Genomic DNA, 17005 nt, shown 5'->3' with positions numbered 1-17005 from the left:
ATCTCACTGACAGAGGTCTGACCTCAGTCTGTGTCCGGTGACCAGAGAGCTTTGAGGGCTTGTGATGGCTGAGGCCCTTGCTCAGCACTGGTGTGCACCCATGGTACCATGGTCCCCTCTGTGCATCTCTCCCATGCCTGCCTGGCACTGCACTGTGCTGAGATGCTTCTCCTCCTCAGGGGGGGCCCGGTGAGAATAAGACCTCTTCCCTGTTTGCCCCTGGGGTGAGGAGTGCTCATGCATGGGGTTGTCCTGGTCCTCGCTACCCACTAACTCCTCGTTCCTGTGTTGCCACTTCACAAAACACTTTTCATAGGCACACCTTTCCGCTTGCTCAGAAGGGGACTGAGGTTTGGAATCATGTTTTTAACACCCAAGTTGCTGTTACTTCATGCTGACTATTCAGGAGTTTCTGAACATCATTTACACCAGCACTAGCTTGCCTGTAATGTTTTTTAAGTGCCACTTAGACTCTTTGTTACCCACCTCTCACCCTCAAAAATGTTCGGGCTGTTTCATTTGCTTGCTTCTAAAATATCTGCCTTTATCTGCTTCTGCTCAAAACTTCTGCTGGCTTTCCAGTTCCTCCTTCTCAGCCTTGTACTGGCTTTTCATCAGGCTTCTATCTGGGGGAAATCAACGCAGACCAAAATGTGTTAACTCATTAGTTAGGCAAGATTAACCAAGCTTTCAATGATAGCTTCAAGTATGTTTAATACAGCCCTCTTTGCCTACCAGTTATCTTAAAGTTACCACGGGTAAACTTTTTTTTTTTTTAAAGGGCTTTAAAATGGTTGTTTAGTGTTTTATTCCAAAATGAAGCTCAACAGAAATAGAAAGGTCTTTTGGATTATATTTTTTCTTTTAATTTGTGAAATAGTGAAAGATGAACTTTGGCATTTGACATCCTCTCTGTCTCTTTTGGTTGAACATCATGTCATGGTGTCCTGCTGATACCCTTTATAGAGAGACTTAAGCATCTAAATGTCTTTTATGGACCTGGGCTTAATCTAGGGTGTTTGTTCTTGTTTTTTTTTATTTAAATGCCAGGCCCACCTAAATATTTTTTTGGAATTGACTGTTGGATAGGTAGAGAGGTTGAAGGGGAAGAAGAGAGGAAGAAAGGATGAGTGGGTTCCTATGGTAGTACGCAGTGTTTCAGTGGGAAGAGTGATTTGCACTTTATTTAAGTATTGATTGACTCATCTGTCCTCTGAAGACAGGCAGAAATCATGCTGTTGTGGAGCACAGCGTGCTGCTGAGACACCTAAAACATTGTTAGGTAAAATAAACATGAAGTGGATTACTGAAGAGAGTCTCCCATTCTCTGCAGGAGTTTGGCTTGCCCTCTTGTTTCTCTGCTATGAACCACAGCATCCTTGTAGGAACTGAGAGGAACCTTTGTTCTCATCAGGAACGAATGGGACTGAAGGGGGAAGAACCTGTTGCTGTACAAATGTGGGGTCTTCTACTAGGCAGCATTTGTTGTAAATCAGCTCTCTTAAACCATCCCACAGACATGTCTTTTGTTTTGCTTGCTTTGAGTCTTACCTTTTCAGCTGAAATACCATGCTGAAGAGGAATAGCTTATCCTGTTCTCTACACCCATCTACGGGAATCCCCCGACAGTGAGTGACTTCTCCATGGCGTTCCTTTGGATGCTTTTGTCGTCTTGCTATAAGCAGCATCAGCAGAGCATTTCCAAGTTACTATGCCAAGTCTGATTTACAAAAAAAAGAAAAAAAAGCACCACCAAAAATTATTTAAATCCCAAAGACCATTCTTTTTAAAGTAGGATTGAATTGGGAGCTATACATAGAATGAAGACTTTGAAGAAGAAATCCAGTAAAAGAGGGCTGTCCATCTTTCCATTCATGTCTTCATTAGATGTTGCTGAGTGACAGTAAATAGCCCTGCAGTGTGTCGGCTTGTTATTACATTGAGTGATAACCTGTAAAAAATTAAAATACCTGATGCTGTTGCTTGTTTTGTTTATTTCAAGGGTCCCAAAGGTGAAGCAGTTGGTTCTATAACTCAGCCATTGCCCAGCAGTTATCTGATCATCCGAGCTGCTTCAGAATCAGATGGTAAAAAGATATTTCAGCGTTTTTCCATAGTCACAGCAGTTAGTTATTAGAAAGAGATAGTTGTCTTTCCACGACTATTACAGCACTATGATTGCAGTTCCATGGTTGTTAAGATTTTCCCTTACTTAGTGCATTCAGTTGTGTTGGTTCTGGTAATTTTTCGTGGTTATTAAAGGAAAATTTTGACCTGATGAGACTGCCATTGAAATCCTTGCAGTTGCCTTGCATTGGCTGGGTAGAGGAGGGGAAAGGAGTTATTTCAGATGTAAATTTATTAATATATATATATATGAATACTCAAACTAGTTCCTTTCTCAGTTGCCAAGGTGGACATACCTTATTTCTAATGAAAGCATTTTTGTATTATAAAGTGCAGCTGTTGCACACAGTTCTGGTAGTAAAAATTCCCTCAAAATACGGTTTTGTAACACACTTCCTCAGTGGGAAGGTGGTGGTCAGTATCAGTGCAAACTTCTTTGAAGTTTACAATGTGGAAACAAAATTAGAGCTGTTGTGTAACCTTTTTAGCAGCTGCTTTTCTTCTACTGGTCAATTAAGCATACCGCTGCAGACTTCAAAAACGGGACTGTATTTGCCTTCTGTATTGGAAAATTGATTAGGTGCATGGAAATGAAGAAACGGAGTGGAAAGAATACACAATTTGTTTAGTTACTTTTTGCCAAAAAATATTAGGATGTCTGCTATTTTATATTGAAATGACTTTTTTTAATACTATTATTATAGCAGGAGGAAATTATGCCAGCTGGTTACTTAGTCTTCAAAACTAGAGCAGGGCTGCAGGCAACTTTGGGGGAATCCAATAGTCGAGGCTTGGGTGGAACCATACTTGCATTAAGAAAGAAATGCTGGAATATGCTTTAACAGAATCATAATTTACATTGCTTGTCCTACCCTGAAGCATCCCCTGTACCAGAGCTGGGTAGTTGAGAGTCGTTTTTATGTCCCCACCAGATTATGAAATCCAGTGCATACAACGTGGTGTAACTCTGAAGTGTGTTTTCAAAGGTGTTGTAAGCAGACCCAAAAGGGTTGTGAAATTAGGAAATGGAAGTTGTATAGTTGAGTTACATCCTTAATTTTTAGTCTAATAATAAATTTGTTTTTAGGCAGGTGTTGGATGGATGCTTTGGAGCTGGCACTGAAATGTTCAAGTCTGCTGAAACGTACAATGATTAGAGAAGGTAAAGAACATGATTTGAACTCTTCAGCAGACAGTACTCATGTCTCTCTCTATGGTCTGCTTCGTGCTAACAACTTGCACAGTGGAGAAAATTTACCGTAAGTGAATTAATTACTAAACCTGAATGTCCTTTTGGCAGAATCCTGTAGTGATAACTTCTTCACGGGAAGAATCTCTTTCTAGGGTTGCAGGTCTTTTTGCTCCTGAATTCTTTTTATATGCCTTATTTGCACTATGGTTTATATTGTATGTGGATAAAATGAAAAAATCTTTTTTCAAGCAAAGTGGATACAGAGGAAGGTTTGCTCCAAAGAACTCAGAGCTGACTAGCGAATCAGTAAGTTTAAGTACTCAGTTAAACTGTTAAAAGGTTTAAATTTTCATATCTTGAAGTTGGTCTCTTGTTTGCTGCACCTTAAAATAAGTAGTTTAGCACACGTGAGAGAAGTTGGTAGATGGGAAAATCAATTATTGTTCTTTGATTAAAGAAACACAGAATTCTATCATTATGGTTTCAGCATGTCTCGACTTTGAGTCATCAGATGAATAATGATTCAGTCAATCTGTTATTATAATAAATGCACAAAAGTTGAAATTACCCGATATCACCTGGTATTTAATGTCTGAGTGCCCATCAGTAGCACTCTGTTTATTTCAATAAATACACTCAGCCAGATTTTTGAGACCATAAGCTTTTGTGGAAATGCATTATTAACTAAGCGTAGCGAATGAGTGATGCTTTCAAACACTTTGGTTGTTGGTACCAAAGTGCATTAGAAAATATAAAAGATTTATTTCTTTATTTGATATAATTGGGTCTGAAACTTACGCTATGCACGGTTTCTCTCAGTACTCTTCCACCAATTTGATGTACTTTCAGGTAGTCGTAAATTTATTTCAAATAGCTGTACATCTGTCTTTTCTGGGGACAAGTATTTTCTACTACTGTTGAGAGTACACTCCTGTATTTAGAGACAGAAGACTTGGACTGGGAGAAAGTGTAGGAGCTTTCTCATAGGAGCGTCCTGTGTGGAGCAGCTATGCGTCTAGTGTGGACAAAAGGAGACTGGGGAGTGCCCTCATTCTGACTTAGATTGTCTGAGAAAAGCACAGAAAATGTAAATTCATGCCCCCAGCCCAGGTTCAAGGCCTGATCGAGATGACCAAGCAGGCTCAGCCACAGTTATCTATTACCTTATGGAAACAATAGAACTGTTGTGTACAATTCAGCTGGAGTTCTGTATTCATGAATAGTACTTTTATATCAGCAGCTGGCCCAGATTATAATCACAGCAATTAGCTACAGCTGTTAAGTCTAATTAAGACTAATGGTTTAATTAAGTAGGTCTTTCGGTATAGCATATTCGAAGAATATTCACTGTGCTTAACTATCTAAGTAACAAACCTGCAGGCCTAGTTTTAATGAGGTTGGCAGGAGAGGGAGAAGAAAGGTGAAAACAATTCTACTTTCAGCTGTGATTTAGCTTGTCTAAGTATGTTAATAGCAAGAGGTGGTCCAAGGAAAACATTGGACCGATACTTGTTGAAGATGGTCACGAGAAAAACAGGAATGAAGAAAAAGTGGTGACATTCAATGTTTATTTTTGCCTCAGTCTTTAATAAAACTGTTAGGCCTGGGGCTGCCAGGTTCTTTGAGTTGGAGGGCCAGGAGTGCGGGAACAGTGACTCTGTTTGTGGAAATCATAAGAAACCAGTTGTATCAGCTGAACACTCTTAAGTCCAGAGTAATGAAAGAGCTAATGTATGTGATGGCAGGACCCTACTTGATCTTCTACCAAAGATCTTGGTAGTTTTGGGAGGTCCCCTTTCACTGAAAGCTAGCCAATGTTATTCCAGTTTACAAGAAGGGCATGAGGGAAGACTTAGGAAACTACAGACCTGTTCGTCTAACCTCAGTACCTGGAAAGATTATGGCAAAGATCATACTGGATGCTATTGAAAGACATCTAAAGAACAATGCAATCATCAGGCAATGTCAACATGGATTCATAAGGGCAAAGTCCCGTCTAACTAATTTGATGTCTTTCTATGATAAGGTCAGCTGCTTAGTGGATGAAGGGAAGTCAGTGGATATAGTTTTTCTGGATTTTAAGTAGGGGTTTCGATACTGTCCTCTCACAGCATCCTCTTGGACAAGGTGTCCAGCTGCGAGATGAGCAGGTTCACAGTGCACTGCGTGAAGAAATGGGTGAAAGACAGGGCTCAAAGGGACGCAGTGAATGGGACTACATCTGGCTGGTGACTTGTCAGCAGTGCTGTTCCTCAGGGCTCAGTCGTAGGGCCTGTTCTGTTCAATATATTTCATCAAGGAACACCTAGATGTAGGATTTGAATACTCCAGTAACAAGTTTACTGACAATACCAAACTGGGAGATGCTGTTGACCCTCTTGAGGGACCGGAGCCCTCTCAGAGGGATCCAGATAGATTGGAGCATTGGGACATCATCGACATAAAATTTAATGAGAGCAAATGTTGGCTTCTGCACTTGGGATAGAATAATGCCAGACATAACTATAAATTTGAAGAGCAGTAGTTGGAGAGCAGCCCTGCAGAAAGGGATCTGAGGGTACTGGTTGACAGTAGGCACAATGTGTGGTGTGTCCTCGTAGCCGAGAGGGTGAATCATATCCCAGTATGCATCAAGCACAGTAAAACCAGCTGGTCAAAAGAGGTAGTTATCCTGCTGTATTCATTGTTGGTGCACCCTCGCGTTGAATACTGTGTGCACTTCTGGGCCCCACAATTTAAGACGGCTGTGAAGGTCCTCGAGTGCATCCTGAGGAGGGCAACAGAGTTGGTGAAAGGGCTGGAAGGAGCGTCCTATGAGGAGCAGCTATGCGTCTAGTGTGGACAAAAGGAGACTGGGCCTGCCCTCATTGCTCTCTGCAGCTTCCTGAGGAGGGGAAGTCCAGAGGGTGGTGCTCATCTCCCTAGTATCCAAGGATAGGACACGTGGGAATGGTTCACAGCTATGTAATGAACAGGCTGTTCAGCATTTTTGCCGTGTGGGGGTGGAGATCCAAATGTATTGGTACCCGAGTTTTGGTATTTCTTTGGTGGCACCCGCTTGTCTGTGGTGGGGGTTCAGCACAGGGGCAGTGCTGCCCCCCTCTCTCTGCCCGCCGGACCCCGTGGGCCGACCCTTCTGGAAAGGACAAGGCCACCCCAACACGTGCTTGGGGCGGGGCGGTGGAACGGGGACGGGCCCTGTTGTTCCCTGCTTTCCCGCCCAAATGTAAGTGTTTTCCCGTAATGTATAAAGAGGGGAGGTGGGAGTGCAGCCCTGCCTCAGCCATGCACCCAGCGCTGTGCACCTTGCTTTGCTGACTTTATTCCACAACAAAGAGACATTTTATACTCTTTAGTTTTAGGAATTTTAGTTTCCAGAGTTACAACAGCTGTGTCAGGGAATGTTCAGACCTGACATTAAGAAACATTTCTTTACTGAGAGGGTTGTCAAACACTGGAACAGGATTCCAAGAGAGGTGGTTGTTGCCCCAAGCCTGTCAAGTTTTTAAGAGGCATTTGGACAAGGCTGTTAATAACATGCTTTAGGTTTTGGTCAGTCCTGAGGCACTTGGACTAGAAGGCTGTTGTTGGACTCTTTCAATAGTATTTATTCCAAACTTGATGTGTTTTACAGCTCGGTGAGAAGAGTACATTGTATGTGTTTCCAGTGAAGCTAGTTTGACATTGCTGCTAGATGAGTCTTGATATTGGTAATTTTAGTGTGTATTTTATTAAGATGCTTATTTGGAAACATTAAATTGTGTGAGGTGTAAGATTAATTCAGCCTTTATTTTTTATAGGTTAAATGACAGTGAAATTGAAAGGCATCATTTTAAAGATCAAGATATGTACTCTGACAAATCTGATAAGGAAAATGACCATGACCACGAGGAATCTGATAATGATGGATTGGGGAAAAGCGAAGAAAGCGATAGCGACACATCAGAGCGACAGGATGATTCTTACATTGATCCAGAACCAATTGACATCAAGGAAACTACTTATGTAGAGCAGAGTCCTGAAGAACTTGGGGAGGTAAAAGTGGTGTTGATGGTAGTGAACAAATAGCTTGTTCAAATAGAAAGCTGCTGTTTTAGGGGTCAGACTATGCTTGAAAGCTGACTCACACAACTGGCTTTCATATTTTCAGAACTAATGGGGAGGAAACATTGTTCACCCGTGTTCTGCTTTACTTTGCCGTTCTTGTGCTTGTGTCTGACATTTTAACAGCAATAATGAGAATATCTGGAATATTGCTCAGACAGAAGGTGCTCAGTTTGAAAGGGCCACCTTCAGCAGAAGTTGACTATGTCTACCTTTCCTTTCATTGTTATTTCCTTTTGGTTTTTTTAGCAACTTATTCCTGTTTTTTTTCTTCAATTAAAAATCTTCCAGTTCAAGATGTAATGTAAGCTGTCACGACTGTTTCTCTACCCAAGGGAGGAGTTAAGTAGCCATGAGATCTGCGGAATTCAGTGGAAGGCTTGCTGTGTTTCTGATGTCACTTTGTGTACTAATATGATGCCCTAGAGCTGCTATTCCACTTTTGCAGTTTGCCTTGTATGTCTACACAGGCAAATATGACAGGGTTTTGCTTGTTTGACTTGCTGTGAAGATACCAGAAACCTTAGTAGCCAAAACTGAGATGGGCTTTTTCACAAGTTTCCCCTTTCTTCTCAAGTGCTAACTATGAGGGTTTAGGGTTTTTTTTTCAGACATATGGGATATAAATATTTTATTGCTTTCTCGTATCATTTCTACAAAAAGCAGTAGTTTAGGTATAGTCGAGGAGTTTGACCATAAATTCTCAAATGTGTTTTAGAACTGTTATGGAAGGAGAGATGCTTTTTCTACAGACTTGGCTTTTTATTTCAGAAACTGTAAGGAAGACTATCTCCTCTCTTCTTGGTCAGAAAGGAGCATATTGGAGTGTGGCTCCTGGTTTTGCTCACTTATCCCTGAATACTGGTTTTCTTTAAGGAGAACCAATGCTACTGTTGACTGGTGAAGGCAGTAAAATGCATAGATGTGGCAGCTTTTGTGTTGAGGAAAAGCTGGTAGAATGAAAAGCCCTTTGCTATATAAAGTCCTGCACATGAGAACACAGAGTAATTGTACTTGATGCCTCGGAAGGGACTAAGGGGAGACTTCTGAACACCATTCAACCTCAGTTTTTTTCTGTTTTAGGGCTGATGAAAACAAACGCGGTTTTTAATGCTGAATACTATATCATACTTTAGTAAAGGTGTATCATAAGTATATTTAGAGAAACTTGATTTTGCTGCCATCGTTGCTTCACCTTCTCAGAGTCATTCATCTTTAGTATCCAATTTTCATTCTCATTGCATCCTTAGAATGTGTCTGCCTGTCTTCTGGAGGATTATTTTCTTGCTCCTTTCTGTAAACAGTTTTTTGTTCATCCTAGGCTGGGGAGGCTGCTCAGACAGAAGTAGTGTCAGAAGAAAACAAAAGTCTTATCTGGACACTACTGAAGCAAGTCCGGCCAGGAATGGACTTGTCCAAGGTTGTACTGCCTACGTTTATCTTGGAACCTCGTTCTTTCCTGGACAAGCTGTCTGATTACTACTACCATGCAGACTTTCTGTCTGAGTGAGTAAATCCTGTCTCTGATTTTCATTCTTTTTGGTTTTTGAACTAAAATGGGGCAACAGCGTACACTGAAAGATTTGATGTGGTCTACTTAAACAATGTTGTAGACTACTTAGAGTTTGAAGGTTTGTCTCTCAACGCATTGGTCATCAGATATTCTTATTTTCTGAAAGTAAACTCTCTGAGAACTTGTATGGTACATCTTGAAGTTTGGCCTCTCTTAGTAATAGCAATTGTGTTGCACTCAGTTCTGGTTTAGTTTTTGGAGACTGATTATAAGACTTCTCAAAATGCAGTTAATTTTTTTCCCTATGAGGCATATTTAAAACAGTACCAGTTACCCTTTTTAATACATTGTTAAGTTCCATTCACATTTATAGTTACCTGCACAAATATATCTAATAAATTAAAGACTGTAAATTGAAATATTATTCAACAATAAGTTCTGCATGTGAGTAGGCCAGTTCTCTAAAGTGTGGTACCTTTTATAAATGGAAGAACTTCAGTGGCGGTGGAACAGGATTTAATGTTAAAAATAACAGCCTCAATTATGGAGATACAATTTCTGATTTTTTAGTTTGATTTCCGTTTTCAGACAATTATTTGAATACCTTGAATGTGGTGCAGTCTGGCTGGAAATGTTACAGTACTGCTAATCATAAAACCTTGGTTTTAGTCAACTCCTACATAAAGGACGTATAACAATTGATAGTGTGTTATGACTGAAACAATATTGATACTTGATCTGTGTGTTGTTTGTTTCACAGAGCTGCTCTTGAAGAGAATGCTTACAACCGCATGAAAAAAGTAGTGAAGTGGTATTTGTCCGGATTCTACAAAAAGCCAAAGGTGACCTCTTGCATATTTTTTTTTGTCTTTACTTTAGTTATTGTTTCAAGTTTGAGGGTATTAGGATGTGCTGGAGTAAGATTTTGGTTTTAAATTATATTATTTTGCATTTTTTAATGAAAACTTTGCTTTTATTTACTCAAATACATTGTGGCCCTTTTTGGTCCTTAGCCATGCTTAAAATAGGCTGGTTTCTGTTGTTGGTTGGTTGCTTTTCCCCTTGGAGTAAAAGTTAAACTAAACATCTTGTGATAAAGTTGAGCCAGTTCTATGTTTAGAATTCTTCAGTGATAACATGCAGCCGTTGGAGGACTAATATTTCCATGACTTCATTTAGTTTTATACTTATTTTTTTTTGTAGCCATGTTGGTGGGAAACGGTATTGAAAGAATAAAGTGCTTACTACCTAACTTCAGACAAAAGCTTTGTAATAATTCTTGTACAAAATGATCAAATCAAGTACAATGTTTTTTGGCATATATATTATGATTTTTTTATTTGCGTGTGTCTGTCTTTATTAGTCTGTCACTGAAGATATTTTGTAAGTTCCGTGCCTCCATTGTGTAGTTATTCTCTGTTGTGTTTCTGTTTAGGGACTAAAAAAGCCATACAATCCTATACTTGGAGAGACTTTCCGCTGCATGTGGATTCATCCAAGGACAAATAGCAAGACTTTTTACATTGCAGAACAGGTAGCTGCAAAAAACTGCACAAATATTTTGAGAAAAATAAACCACATTTTTTCTGCTAGACAAATGATATAGCAGTTTCAGAAAATGTATTTAAGTGTATGACAATTATCTTAAAAACTCTCTCAGTAAGCATTCTTTTATATACATTTTTTTTAATGTGTATTCCTAGAGGAAAAGAGAGAAAGGTGTTTCCAGCATTTGTTTCCTCTTCCTCCAGTGAAAATCCAGTGCTAATTTTCTTAACTCTTAAAATTCAGAAGGAATGTTTGGTCCTTATCTCTAAAGATTACAGTCACATTTCATATCTGTTAATGCTGTTCTGCTATGGGCAGCGTAAATTTTGCATTCTGTCATTATTAGCTCAAGGTTTCTCCTGTGTGGCGTGTTTTGGTTTTTTTTTTTTAATATGTGTTTTTTTTCAACAGGTATCTCATCACCCTCCAATATCTGCCTTCTATGTTAGCAACCGCAAGGATGGTTTTTGCCTTAGTGGTAGCATTCTGGCCAAATCCAAATTCTATGGTAAGTAATGGGGTTTTCTGTTGTTATTGTACCTTTATTGAGGAGCGTAAATTGGTTCAAGTGAGCTGTGTTTTGTGGATGAAAGAAGGCTGTTAGAATAAGGAGAAATGTGATTGTGTTATTATCCTTTCCTTACAAATTTTTGCTACAGGTCTTTTGGAATACTAATTTCTATTTTTGGAGTATTTTAATTTTTGATTGGAGATGTGTTGTGTATTATAATGGCTACACTAAACAGGATAGATTGCAGTGCTAGATATACCGATGTTCTTAATTCTATTGCTTAGTTGTTAGGAAATGTTAACTGTTGTCTTGCAGTGGGAGAAATGTGATTTTCTGTCTTTGAATTTCAGGAAATTCATTATCTGCCATACTAGATGGAGAAGGACGGCTAACATTCCTAAATAGAGGAGAAGATTATGTAATGACAATGCCATATGCTCACTGTAAAGGTAGTGGGATTTTTCATTCTCTAGAGGGCAAACTTATGAGAACAGAAGTTTTATTACTCTAAATAGTATACCATGTTGGATTCAAGCTTGACATCTGAGAAGAGTGTTCTGGATGCTGGCAACATTGGTGACTCTAGGTTTTCACATATTTTATCAAGAGAAAAATACATCTATTGTTTAAGCAATTATCTATTCTCTTGCACAGACATGTTTGCTCTAGGAATTGTGCCCAAAGAACTTATGGGTTTTTTTGTTTTTTTCTGTTATAAACATTCATTCTAGCTGTTGAGTTTTTTTTGGTTTTTGTCCTGTAGGAATTCTGTATGGTACAATGACCTTAGAGCTTGGGGGAACAGTGAACATCACATGTGAGAAAACTGGCTACAGTGCAACAATTGAATTCAAACTCAAGGTTAGTAAATGCTGTGAGTGGGCACAAGAAGTAGAATGAGCATGGTAATTAAGAAAAAAAGAATTATCAGGTCACTGTTTAGATATGATCTGATATAATATGGAATTGTCTCTCTAGAAAAGGAGGAATTTTCATTTTAACTACTACATATCCAGCTCTGTGTGTCTAGCAAATAGTGTTTGGTTTTTTTTTAAAAAAAAAGAAGGAATTATATTGTCGTCTCTTTTTTTTTTTTTTTTTTTAAATTTTAATGTATTCTTCTGGGCCCAAAGGTTTTGAATGAAACCGTTTTGCATTCATCTCTGGGGACAGGAGATGCAAACATAGCTAGTTGCATGAATCTTAAGAACATCTCTAGTGGGGTAAAAAGCAACAGTTTATCTTATGTCTGCCATTGGCAACATCGTAAGAACGGGGGAAGTGTTTAGTGATCTGATCAGTGGTTCATGTGTTTTCTGTATTGTTGTTAATACATCTTGGTGATTTTTCAATTCTCTAAAAACAGTCAGGGTCTTTTTAAACTCCTGGAGAACCCTTGAAAGAGACCTCAGACCCAGGCTGCCCTCTTCCATGCTGGGTAAAATTTAAGTCGCTCGTGACACCTCAGATAAAGATGATGCGAAGGCTTTGGCTAATAAGCATATCAGCCTAATGCCCAATGCTAAGCAGCAGTTTACATGGACTGTTTTTGGCAGTTGCACTTGCTGTAGGAGCACCTCCCCACTCACAAAAGCTAAACAAAGGTTTCTTAACTACTTAGAGATGGCTTGCACTTTTGCCATCTTTGAGGCGGAAAATGATTCAAAGCTGAACAAACACTTGTTGAGGAGATGTGTGGATGAGGAGAGGAAAACTGCATTCAGCTGAGACTGTAGGGGAAACATAAAAGTTAGAACACTGTGTTAATTGATATTTTGCCTCATCAGCCCACAGGATACATGTGCAGAGTGTCGAAAAAGCCAAAGAAAATCCCTGGCAATAATTTTTATTGTTGCTTCCGCAAGAGTTAATCTCTAGTAATATATGGTTTTTGGCAAAGTGGTGAAACTAATGCAGCAAGTGACTATTCAAAATACTGTCTCACTGTTTCCTGCAATATTTTCCACTTTCTTTCCACATTTGTTAGAAAATGCTTTTGCACAGTGAATCTTTTATGAAAATATAGCATGAGAGAACAAATTCCTGTGGTTCTAGACTTGTTTTAGGGATGAAATAGGCAGAAGTTATAATATTAAAAGCTGTCAGGACTGTTTATATCACAGTTCTTAAATGCACTTTTTTCCTTAGCAGTAAACATAAATGCAAAAATAATTTGCTCTTAAAACAAACATGATGGCATTTCTTTTGTTTTGCAGCCTTTTTTAGGTAACAATGACAGTGTTAACCAAATATCAGGGAAAATTAAGCTTGGCAAAGAAGTTTTGGCTATTTTGGAGGGTCACTGGGTAAGTAGTGAGCGATGGTATTTTATAAATTTTGACTGAAAAGAGACCTTAGTTACAAAGAAGTCTGAAGTTTAAAAAAAGTTGAGATGAAATACCACTTTTATAGAAAGTATCTATTTATACTTTCTTGAGAACTGTATATCTGTAGAATCAACGTAGTGCAATTTGGAACTGTTAAAAGGTGAATGAGTTGTGTATCTCTGAGTAGTTCATAAAGAAAATACATTTCGGTTCTGGTGAGATGCCACTGGCTTCGCTCTTTTTTTGCCATGGTAGTAGTTCCATTGCATCTCTGTTCAAAGTTAGAACTAGCAGAGAGTGCAGAAACTGAATTCTAAAGTTAGCATATCTAATTATTCTTAAGTACGTGCATGCAAAAGAAAAGAAATTAGAAAAATAATTGCTCATTCCTCCTTTTGGTGTTATTTTGATAGTCTGAGATTATTATACTTAAGGTAACTGAATTATGTGTTACAGGACAGTGAAGTTACTATTAGTGAAAAGAAGACAGATATTTCAGAGACATTCTGGAACCCAACATCTGATATCAAGCAGCGTAGATTACCTAGATACACAGTGAAGTTTGAAGAGCAAGATGATTTTGAGTCAGAGAAGTAAGTTTACTTTAGAACCCTTTATTTTGGGAAAATAAAACTCATATTCTCCAAATTATGAACGAATTTTGTAGTTTGAACATTGAAAAAAGTGGGAACAAAATATGGTTTCTTTCCTTCCCATGTTTGCTGATACTGGCCTGTGAAACAAGAAAGCAAGGTTGTTAAATGCAAGGTCGTTATTTACAAAGCTTGCAGTCGTGGAGATTCTTGATGGAAATGTGGAAAAAACATACATTACAACGTGGTAATATTGTGTTAGAGGTTGATTTCTTTACTTAGCCTATAATTAAGGAAGTGTTTGCTAATATTTCTGTCAACCAGATTGTGATGGTCTGTATTGCTCATTTGTCAGGCTTTGGCAACAAGTGACAAGAGCAATAAATAATAAAGACCAAACAGAAGCTACTCAAGAGAAATACGTTCTGGAAGAAGCTCAGAGAAGGAGTGCCAAAGAGAGGAAACTTAAGGGTGAAGAGTGGATGTGCAAGCTGTTTGATCAGGATTCAGTCACAGGAGAATGGCACTACAAATACGCCGAGTGAGTCCTGGAGTGCTTGTAACAAAAACTCTTAAATGCCTGCAGTGTCACTGAGCCTCTTGGTGTGGTTTCAGCAGCAAAAGAACTCATATATAGCTGAGTTCTAACTCACTTGCTAGCAATGGTTTTCACAGAACACCACGATTCTTTTACAATACCCAGCATGCTTCTATATTGCAAGAATTGTAGAAGTAAAATACCCAAAGATTATATCACAGAATCATAGAATAGTTTGGGTTGGAAGGGACCTTAAAAATCATCTAATTCCAACCCCCCTGCCATAGGCAGGGACATCCCCTAGGTCAGGCTGCCCAATATGTATGTAGTCTGGGTTAAGGAATTCTGAGCCATTGGTACTGGAAGTGTATTCCCATGGTTTCTTCTTAAGTTTGTGCAGACTGCCCTAAACATCCTACAGCAGGGAATTCCCTAACTAGACTAAATGCTCTGTGAAACAACATCTCTTGGGTTGAACCTTCTAGTGATGCCTCTTGTTGGTAGAGTTGTGAATAGTCCAGCTGAATTGACTGCCCACATTGTTGTGAACTTGTGTAAAACCATCAGGAAAAGTACCACAGTTTAAATCTGTTGGACTATGCCCTGCAGCTTTAAGACCTATCTTGTTAATCTGTGTTATTTCTTGTCTCCTTGAGACCATGTGGTTCAAGGATGTGCCATGGAAATTTTATTATGTGCTAGAAAGCAGCCTGCACTCTCAGCAGTCCCCGGAAGAAATTCCTGTGTCCTTTTATTCGTGTAATGCCACCTCACCACCTGGTCCATGTAGAGAGCAGTCTTTTACGCTTACTGTGAAAGATGAGTTCAGTGAGCTGTGGCATTTGTTAAGGTATCTGGATTACGGATTTAGGCATCTGGATTACAGATAGAAAAGACCTTTGGGAAAGCAATGCCTTGTCCTTACCCAGTTACCTTAGATGACATTTGATTCAAGTCGGCTTAAGCTAAGATGTAAATGCAGATCTGCATTCACAACATTTGAAACAGCTACAAATGTTCCAAAAGGCACGCAGGGAGAGATGAAAGGAAATCTGTGCTTAATCTGCTGTCATTAAATCTGTGCATCAAAACAATCTTCATGCAGCTGGCTTGCAGTTTCTATCCTGAAAAGGCTTTAATTCAGTGGGGATGTTGGGTTTTGCCTGTGCTTGCTTGTTGTTCTACAGTGAGCTCTGTGTTTTTTGCTTGATATTTATTTTTTTAATAATTCTATCTCAACTTGTACTTGGAAAGGCACTTCTAAAAAATCATAACAAGGAAAATGTGCAAAGCTCATCAGTGCCTCTTGAAACCAGTCTTGATTACTATTAGCCATTTTGGGATGAAAGCGGGTTTGAGGTGACTGATTTGTAACCTCTCCTTCCTAGGCATCTTTTAAAAGAAAAAACAACAGTCCAAAATAATAATTTTAAAATTCTCTAATTTCCCTTTTGTTCTAAAATAATATCTGTGCATTAAGCAGAAAACCTTTTCATGTTTGACAAATACATATCTATAGCCAGATTATTTCATACTTATATTGTTGGTTAATACAATAGCTTGTACTCCTACCAGGTGGCGGAAGGTTTGACCTGACATGAAGTTTATTTTTGGCTCTTGGCCCTTCAGTCTAGGACTGGTCTATAGGTGGAATATAGGATTACTTATTCCATGCCTGGTTTCAGTGTAGGGAGAGAGAGCATTAACCTGTTCATAGCAAATAGTATTGGAGAAAAAAATATTTCTGATTTAAATTACTGTGGTATTAATCAATTATATTCCCTTTGTGTAGTACCAGACCATGGGACCCTTTGAATGATATGATCCAATTTGAAAAAGATGGCACCATCCAAACAAAAGTTCGACATCGGACACCAATGGTATGTTCTGGTTCTGCTAGCAGGTGCAGCAAGATACAGGGACTCGTATATATATCACTATGTGTATAAAGGTCATCAAAGCATTGGGAGTGATAGGAAACACTATTGTTATCCTATGAAAACTTAGTTCGCCCAGTCCATAGTCTTTCACTTGTGTTGCATCCTAAGTGGTAAAGATGACTTGATTGAATAGGAATATAAAATACAAAAAGTTGAACTGAACAGTTTAATGAGTGTAAATGGACAAACTTTAGACTGCTTATACATCAAAAATTTGAACTTGGACTTCTATTAGATCTTGTACCTTTAACTGTTACTGTGAGAATGTGCTGCTTTGCTACAGTTCTGGTTCTCTGGATATAATGCATAGGTTTATCCATTGTAGGTTAACGTTCCAAAAATCAAACGAAAGCCAGCAGGTCAGAAGAAAGGGGAGTGTGGTTTCTCATCCCCAGAGCCCGATAACCAGGATTCCTCTGGGAGTGAAGGTAGGAAAAGATATATTTGCATAAAGAAATAGTAATTTTTTTTGACGTTGAAACAGAGTTCTGTAGTCACACATACCCTTCTTATCTCAATATTTGTTTTATGACATAATGCATGCTTTAGATCACAGTTTTATCCAATGTGAAGCATATTACCCACTGTTCTGGAAAAGCAAAAGCAGCAGAA

General features: G+C 38.8%; 1 protein-coding gene across 13 annotated transcripts in view; it reads left to right on the top strand.

Moving 5' to 3' along the window:
- Positions 1-17005, top strand: part of OSBPL8 (oxysterol binding protein like 8) — a 93044-nt gene that overhangs the window by 71133 nt on the left and 4906 nt on the right. For all 13 annotated transcript variants that reach the window (XM_054057685.1, XM_054057652.1, XM_054057718.1 and 10 more), the window contains 14 exons: positions 2003-2087; positions 3215-3386; positions 7120-7354; positions 8745-8929; positions 9697-9778; positions 10372-10470; positions 10896-10992; positions 11346-11444; positions 11759-11856; positions 13212-13301; positions 13779-13915; positions 14271-14456; positions 16246-16333; positions 16719-16821. In XM_054057685.1, coding sequence (XP_053913660.1) covers positions 2003-2087; positions 3215-3386; positions 7120-7354; positions 8745-8929; positions 9697-9778; positions 10372-10470; positions 10896-10992; positions 11346-11444; positions 11759-11856; positions 13212-13301; positions 13779-13915; positions 14271-14456; positions 16246-16333; positions 16719-16821 — 1756 coding nt within the window. The remainder of the gene's footprint in view (positions 1-2002; positions 2088-3214; positions 3387-7119; positions 7355-8744; positions 8930-9696; positions 9779-10371; positions 10471-10895; positions 10993-11345; positions 11445-11758; positions 11857-13211; positions 13302-13778; positions 13916-14270; positions 14457-16245; positions 16334-16718; positions 16822-17005) is intronic.

The sequence above is a fragment of the Cuculus canorus genome, chromosome 1 (genome assembly GCF_017976375.1).
Source record: "Cuculus canorus isolate bCucCan1 chromosome 1, bCucCan1.pri, whole genome shotgun sequence".
NCBI classification, from domain to species: Eukaryota; Metazoa; Chordata; class Aves; order Cuculiformes; family Cuculidae; genus Cuculus; species Cuculus canorus.
Note: the sequence above shows the minus strand (reverse complement) of the source record. Positions and strands in the feature narration are given on the sequence as shown.